Here is a 7,182-nt window from a genome sequence, read left to right as displayed (position 1 = left end):
GGGCGGCGGTCGGCGGGGTTTGGAGGCGCACGGCGAGGGAGCAGGCTGATAGCTAGGGGGGGCGGAGAACGGTGGTGAGGGTTGGGGCGAGGCCGGAGGGGGCACTGGGCATGCGTGCGATGCTACGCGATTCAAGGAGGGCCGAGGCAGCGCACAGCGCCTGTGGCCGCCATCGGCCCGCTCGCGACCGCCTGCCTGCCCGCCAGGGCACAGCACGATCGCACACCAAGCCGCGCCACTGAGCGTGCTAGCAGGTGGGATGCACCCACCTCCGTTCATGAGGGACATGAGGGTGGCGAAGAGGGTCGCCTCCACCCCCTCGGGGCACAGGCGTGCTGCCAGCACCAGCACAGGCATGAAGGAGACCTGAACAGGGCGCGAGCGCAGGCGGGTGCGAGAGATAAGGTCGGCCTAGAGAAGCTCTAGAAACGGCGAGGGGCTCAGGGCTGCGGTCGTTTATCCTCGAAGCGAGGGAAATGGGTCACATGACAGCGCCACGCAATGCGGCTCTCTCTGGCCTCCGGGCCTTGCACAGAGCACCACTGCAGCCCCGCAGCCCCGGTTGGAGGCCGCACAAACGCCGGTCAAATGCTGGCAAAACATCGGTCAATTCGCCAATCAAATGCCGGTCAAACGCCGGTCAACCTACGGTCAACCGCACCTGGCCCAGCACCGTGAGGATGACGCTGTCCCCCAGCACAAACAGCTGGTCGCTGAGGCCCAGCGCCCTGTTGGCGCCGCTGACGAGCAGCAGCTGGGTGGAGCCCAGGGCCGTGCCGATGATCATGGCCCAGAAGAACATGCGCTTCAGGGGCACCTTTTGGGGGGTGGGGGAGCGGGCCGGGGCAGCAGGCAAGGGTTTTTTCAACTGGGGGCATGTTGCAGACGCAAAGTCGCAGGGGGGGGTGGTCGTGGGGGTTGGCGGTGTGGACGAGTGCGGCCTGCGTGGGGCTGGCTGCTGTCCAAGGGGTTGGGTGTTGGGACGAGAGCGATGGACGTGGGCGTGCCTTGCAGGCTGGGAATTCAAGGTTTGACGCGCGTCCAGCACGCAGCTGCAGACAGGGCGATGCGCCCCTGCAGCGCCCTGGAAAACCAACGAAAACCTGCGTGCCGCAGCCGCCTCGCCGCATCGACAAGGAATGCATACGCCGGGTCACCCCTCACCTTTTTGAACCACGTATTGTACAGCCCCACGCCGACCAGGCTGGCGATGCTGCCAGCCAGGCGCACCCGGCCCAGGAATTCGGGCTCGAAGTGCAGTTGGTTGGTGTAGAAATAAAACATGGCGGAGTCCGAGGTGGGGGTGGCCTGGGAGGTGGGTAAAGTGCGTGCATGTAGGTGTGTACAAGGTTGTGAGTGTGTGTATGTGTGTGTGTGGGGGGGGGGGCGCACGTGCATGTATGCACGTGTGTGCGTGCAGGGGAAGCGGGCAGAGGGGACGGGTGGTACCCATGGCCCCTCCAAGCCTTGGGAGGTCCACCCGCAATGAGGAGGCGCACATCGGGGCCAATCTAACCCCGCTGATGTGCGGGGCATTTTCGATGACATCCCCCCGACACATGCACCCCTGCACATGCACACCCACACACACACACACACCTGCATACACACACGTACGCACACGCACCGTCCACAGCAGGCATCAAGGAGGCCGGGCGGTCACGCTGTAACCAATCAGGACAAGCACAAAAATTGCAAGCTCCCAAGTTGGGGGAGAACCTGACCTGCCAGAGGAACACGAATATGGTGGGCAGCAGGATGTCCTTCCTGCTCACAGCCCCCCACAGCGCCCGCCCCTGCGACACCATCCGCGCCGCCAGCGCCGCGCCCGCGCCCGGCTCCACGCACCCCACGCCGCCGCCGCCGCCGCCGCTGCTGCCGCCGCCGCCGGGCCAGTCGCTGTCTTTCCGTGCCAGCGACAGCGGCGCGACGCGTTGCTCCTCGATCAGCAGCGCAGACACTGAAACGAACAGCGGGAAGATCGCGGTGACGGCGAAGACGGGGTGCACGCCCCATGACTGAACGAGGGAACCCGAAAAATAGGCGGACGCGATGCCGCCCGTGGACTGGAAGGCCCAGCAGAGGGACTGCAGGCTGCCAGTGGTGCCCTGCGAGGGGTCGCCATTCGGGACGCGCGGGCGCGGGGCGTTCGCGAGAGGTGCGGTGGGGCACGGGCCGTCTGGTCGTGGCTGTGCGGCAGGTGCTGCTGCCTCGCTGCAGAGTACCTCCTGGCTGGTCAGGAACATCGGTGGCGGGAGAGAACCCGTGCAGGCAGGCCAGCAGGGCCAGCTCCATTCACCTTGCCTGTGTTGCCCGCTGCGCTGCTGGAACTTCCAGGCAGCAATGTCACACCGTACTCTGCACGCGGCCCGGACCAACCCTGCAAGACCCAAAATGCGCTCAAGCAGCAGGCGGTCCCCTCGAACGGACGCCGCGCCCTGCCAATGTGACAGCAGGTGAGCCGCCGTCCCCGCCCGGCGCCTCGGCCCCAACCCTCAACCCTCAACCCTGAACCCTGAGCCCGATAAACCGCACCTCGGCGCCGCCGCGTGCGCGCTCCACCACGATGGAGTCGACCACCACATCGCTGGCGGCGGTGGACAGTGACCCCAGCAGCATCGCCGCCACGGCGCCCGCGGGGCTGTTGACGACGGTCGCGAGGGCCACCCACGAGGCCGCGCCTGCGGGGGCGGCGAGAGCCGCGGCGCGCATGCGGGTCCGGGTGGGCGTGCCGGCGGGTGCGGAGGCGCCGGCCGCAGCGGCCGTGCAGCCGCGGCCCCCTACCTCCCTCATCGCCCCCCAAAGTTGAGGGCCCGCATCCGTTTTGCACACACCCTTGCACCGTGACAAAGGCAAAGGGTGTGCGCAGGGCGCCCAAACAGGCTCACACGACTGCGACCTGGCTGCCGGCTGCAGCAATCAGCTGACCCTTTTCCGACAACCCAGCGACTCGCGGCCCCCAAGCACGGTATGCCCCTGGCCCCTGGCCCCTAAACCCTAAACAAGCACGCAAGCCCCTGGCCCCAAGCCCGCGAAGGCCACCCACCCAGGAAGCCGCATACAGCCAGGTAGGAGCGCCGCCGGTAGCCGAACAGCGGTATGCTGTCTGAGATGAAGCCGTAGAGGGGCTTGACCACCCAGGGCATCATGGCGATGCCCTGCAGGACGGCAACCTGGGGGGAGGGAGGGGGACGTGCGCGCGCGTGTGTGTGTGAGAGAGAGAGAGAGAGAGTGTGTGTGTGTGTGTGTGTGAGTGTGTGTGAGTGTGTGTGTGTGAGTGCGCGCGTGTGTGGTGGGGCTGCTGCTGGGGAACCAGAGCCGGCCAGGCGCGAGCGGGCTCGGAGACGGGTCGGCTTCAGTCCCCGCGCTATTCCCGCCCGCCTGCCCGCGGCTCGTCACGCCCGGACGTGGCAATTGCGGCTCCCCGGCAGATCGTGTCAGGTCACACCAAATCACCTGCGCGGGGTCGACTTTGAGGTCATCTTTGAAGTAGAATGACAGCGCCAGGCGGCTCAGGCCGAGGATGCCCTGAACAAAGTAGACTGGGGGGGGGAGGCAGGAGGATGCATTCGATATGCTGTGGTGTAGGACCGTGCTATGTGGTCGGATGAGTTGATGAGATGTGCCGTTAAGTGGAAGGAGGAAAGTCCGCTGGGGTGGGGTGGGGTTGGGTGGTCCGCCGGGATTGCTGTGCGAATGGTGGTGAAGTGCACCGGGAGCGTGCAGGAGCACGGTCTGCCGGGGCGGCCGGCGACCTGCAGCGGCCCTGCCTGCGCGGCTCGCCAGCCGCAGCGAAAAAAAAAACAAGGGACCCCCGCGACAGCAGCAAGCCATCACGCCGTTGGGCTCGGGCCCCATGGCTGAGCCGTGGGGCTGCTGCTCGCCCTCAGAGACGAGGCCGGTCCACGCCCTGTCACCGAGGGGGCCGCATGCTCACCCAGTGCAATCGCGCAGAGCTCAGGCGTGACGTCCAGACCCATGACCTGCCATTTTCCCGCCCCGCCCGCCGCCGTGCCGCCCCTGCCCGCCGCGGGGCCACCGTGCTTGTGAGGCGGCTTGGCGGCAGCGTCGTCCTCAGCGCCGCCGTCCCAGGGCCCGGCGCCGCCCGCATCCGCCGCGATCGTGACGTGCCGCGGCGACGCGTCCGGGCCGCCGCCGCGCCTCATGGCGCCGTGGCCGCGGCCGGGCGCCGTCGCCGCTGCTACTGCCGCCACCCCCGCCGCCGGCTGCTGTTCTGCCCTCAGCTGCTGCGTGTCGCGCTCGTGGTCGCTGCGGGTGGCTGTGTCGGCCCGTTGGTGGGTATGGCGTGGCTCGGATCGGGAGCCGTTGCGCGCTAAGGCCTCGCCGCGGACGAGGAGAGCGGCCTCGTCAGTTTCGTGGTGGCTGCCCTGGTGCTCCGGGTCGATCAGCGCCGCCCGGCGCGTCAGGCCGCGCGCCGCTATGCCGCATGGGAGAGCGGCAGCGTGCCGGCGCGCGGTGGCGACATGCACGCGTCGCGGGTGCGCTGATGGAGCCGCTGCAGGCCTTGTTCGCACGAGCATTCACGATTAGTTGGTGAGGGGGACGCCCAACCCCAGTGAAAGCGAGTAGATCGGTGGAGGTTGCTCACGGAAAGTCTTGTGATTACCGCTGTGCAAACATACAGAACTGACAGAAATCTGCATAATTGATCACCAACCCATCGAGGCTGCGTCGTGTCACCTACACACTCATACGCACAGCCACTCGTCGTCGCAGCCAAGGATCGAATGGGCCCCGGAATCCAAGCTCAACAGCGGCCTATTGCCTCCCGGACAAATCCTGCATCGGCTGCGCGGCAGGGGCAGCGGCGACACGCATCGCAAACCAGTGTGCTGCAGTGGGCCGGCAACGGCTGCATTCAGCGCTGCCGGCGCACCGCTGCAGTGGACTGTCGCAGCGAAGCTTCAGCGGATGCAGCCGCCTCGTCGGCGCACGGGGCGCCGCTCTGCAGCAGGCGCAGCGTGATCGCGGTGCCGCCGCTGCTGGTCGGCGCAGCTGCGGCCATCGGGCCGCAGTTGCTGCTGCCGCAGCCCGCGGTCGCTAGCAAGCTAGGCGGGGCGGTCGACAGCGCCTGGGAGGTGAGCGGCGCAGCCCGCACCCCACCGCGCATGCACTGGTTGCATGCTGCGCACCCGCATGCAGCGGGTGGCGCGGTCAAACCACAAGCAGCCTCCGGTCAACGAGTGTGCATCCCTGTGCGTCCCATCCTCGTCGCCCTCGGCCTGCAGGCACTGGGGGGCGGCCCAGCCGACCTGTACTTTCCAGAGCAGTTCCTGGGCACATGGGATGTGGTGAGTGGGCCCGTTCTGCGGTTGCGCCACGCCTGTGTCGGGACGCAACAGCAGGCTCAGGCTGCAGTGAGGCGTGCTGGTAATGGCGGTGCCGCCACTGCCCGCCCGCCGCGTGGCGTTCACGACGCAGCCATGGCGGCCAGCGCTCTTGCGCCCGTGGCAGCGCGGCAGCGGCGGCCCTGGCCGACTGGGACCCCGGAGAGGCTGACTCAGCGCCAACCGACTTGCTTTTCCCCTGCCAGGTCAGCACGCTCGTCAAGGTCGAGACGCCGCTCGGGGAGGACAAGCTGCCAAACCCTGCGTCGGTGCGGCGCGCCAAGGAGGCCGACCTGGGCCAGCCGAATGGCTACCAGGTGAGGCACCCCCCACCTACTTTGCTTGCTGTGTATCGGAGACAGGCACCGCGCGCCCCTGCACAAATCCCGCCGCCAACCACCACGTCAGCAAGGTATGGTTTAAGCTTAGCTCCATCCTGTTGAGCAGCCGGCCCATCTAACACAAGATGCCCAACTCCCGCAACCACCTGTCCCTTGCGCCCCCTGCGCCCACTGCCAGGTGGCGTTTGTGCGCAACAAGGGCGGCAAGGTCATCTTTGACCGCCGCTTCAACGTGTCGGCTCTGATGTCACAGTACTACCCATCCATCGATTTCGGGGGCCGCATAACCTGGGACCCCAACGACCCCAACATTCTGCAGGTTTGACCGGCCTTTGACCTGCCTTTGACCGGCCTTTGATTGGCCGTTGACCGGCCGTTGACCAGAGTGTGTCGGGCAGGTGTGTCAGAAATAGCCTCAACAACCCTGGTGTCTGCCGCAGGATTTGGAACCTGCCTCGCTTGCCGGACAAAGTGGTCATTTGCCTCTGGGAGGAGCGAGCGCGGCGCCCTTGCTCAGTCCCCAGGGAAGCCGTCCACTCCCTCTCACATGCTGCGGCGTGGCGGCCGCCCCGAACCCGTGTCGTCCGCGCAGCTGCGCATGCCGAAGGGCGGGCTGGACGTGCGGACGCGCGTGACGCGGCGCAGCGAGGTGGAAATGGCGGAGCAGCGGCGCATCGAGACGTCTGAATACATAGAGCAGGCGGGCCGGGCCGCGGGGTGTTTTGTTTTAGGGTGGCGCCCGTATCAGGGTTTCGGGGTCGAGGCCGCGTCGGCCCTGACACGCGTCACGCCGGGTGGCCTGAGCGCCTGCAAAAGCACACGGGCAGGCGCATCGGGTTGACCTGCTTTGGTTGGTACTGAAGCAGGGGGCACTCTCGTCATCGAGGCGCGCAGGCGGCCCGCCGCAGTCGGGCCTTGGCCTCAAGCTGAACGCTGCATCTGAAAGCACGCCTCAAGCTGCCTGCCTCATGCCCGGCGGCGTCTTGCGCCATGCAGGTGTTTGATCTCGACGGCAACACCCGCGTCAAGGCCAGCCAGTGCTTCACCAAATACCTGTGAGTCACCCCTTAAACGGCTGAGATTGCTCAAACTGCTCAGTTCGCTCGAATCGTTTGTGGGGCTGTGGCTCTGACCTTCACATCATGACATGTGTCAATGACCCTGGTGTCTCTTCAAGTGACTTTGGGAGGCAGTGCAGTGAGAACTCCACACGCCATGCAGCTGCAGCGGTCAAAGCACAGCTGGTGACACCCGGCAGGCTTTGCAATCCCTTTCCTTCTTCCCAGCCTGGCCTTCCTTGTCGTTCCCAGTGGTTGGCAACCCCTCTCCCCTGTGCCCCTCGCATGCCCGCGAACCCCACCCCCTACATTTTTCCTACCCCTCATTAGTGCCCACCCCCCTCCCCTCCCAACCTGCAGGTACCGAGATGAGGATGAGGCGCGGCGGGGCGGCGGCGCCCCGCCATTGTGGCGACACAGGCGAGGCCCCTGTGC

At 66.8% G+C, this 7,182-nt stretch overlaps 2 protein-coding genes across 2 annotated transcripts; one reads left to right on the top strand and one right to left on the bottom strand.

The window, feature by feature from the left end:
- Positions 1–131: 131 nt before the first annotated feature.
- Positions 132–4,166, bottom strand: MNEG_6021 (hypothetical protein; the record flags this gene model as incomplete). The annotated part of the gene is made up of 9 exons (XM_014045508.1): positions 132–160; positions 270–366; positions 662–817; positions 1,165–1,308; positions 1,725–2,108; positions 2,536–2,681; positions 3,047–3,173; positions 3,457–3,542; positions 3,938–4,166. The coding sequence occupies 9 exons, from the start codon at positions 4,164–4,166 to the stop codon at positions 132–134; spliced, it is 1,398 nt and encodes a 465-aa protein (XP_013900962.1).
- Positions 4,167–4,507: 341 nt separating this feature from the next.
- On the top strand, positions 4,508–6,748 carry MNEG_6020 (hypothetical protein; the record flags this gene model as incomplete). Its single annotated transcript, XM_014045507.1, has 7 exons — positions 4,508–4,554; positions 4,973–5,099; positions 5,250–5,312; positions 5,555–5,665; positions 5,868–6,008; positions 6,282–6,338; positions 6,686–6,748. 7 exons carry the CDS (start codon positions 4,508–4,510, stop codon positions 6,746–6,748), a joined length of 609 nt encoding a protein of 202 aa, XP_013900961.1.
- Between the last annotated feature and the right edge of the window lie 434 nt (positions 6,749–7,182).

The sequence above is a fragment of the Monoraphidium neglectum genome (assembly GCF_000611645.1).
Source record: "Monoraphidium neglectum strain SAG 48.87 unplaced genomic scaffold scaffold00944, whole genome shotgun sequence".
Taxonomy (NCBI): Eukaryota; Viridiplantae; Chlorophyta; class Chlorophyceae; order Sphaeropleales; family Selenastraceae; genus Monoraphidium; species Monoraphidium neglectum.
The sequence above is the reverse complement of the archived record's forward strand: the minus strand, read 5'-3'. Positions and strand labels throughout refer to the sequence as shown.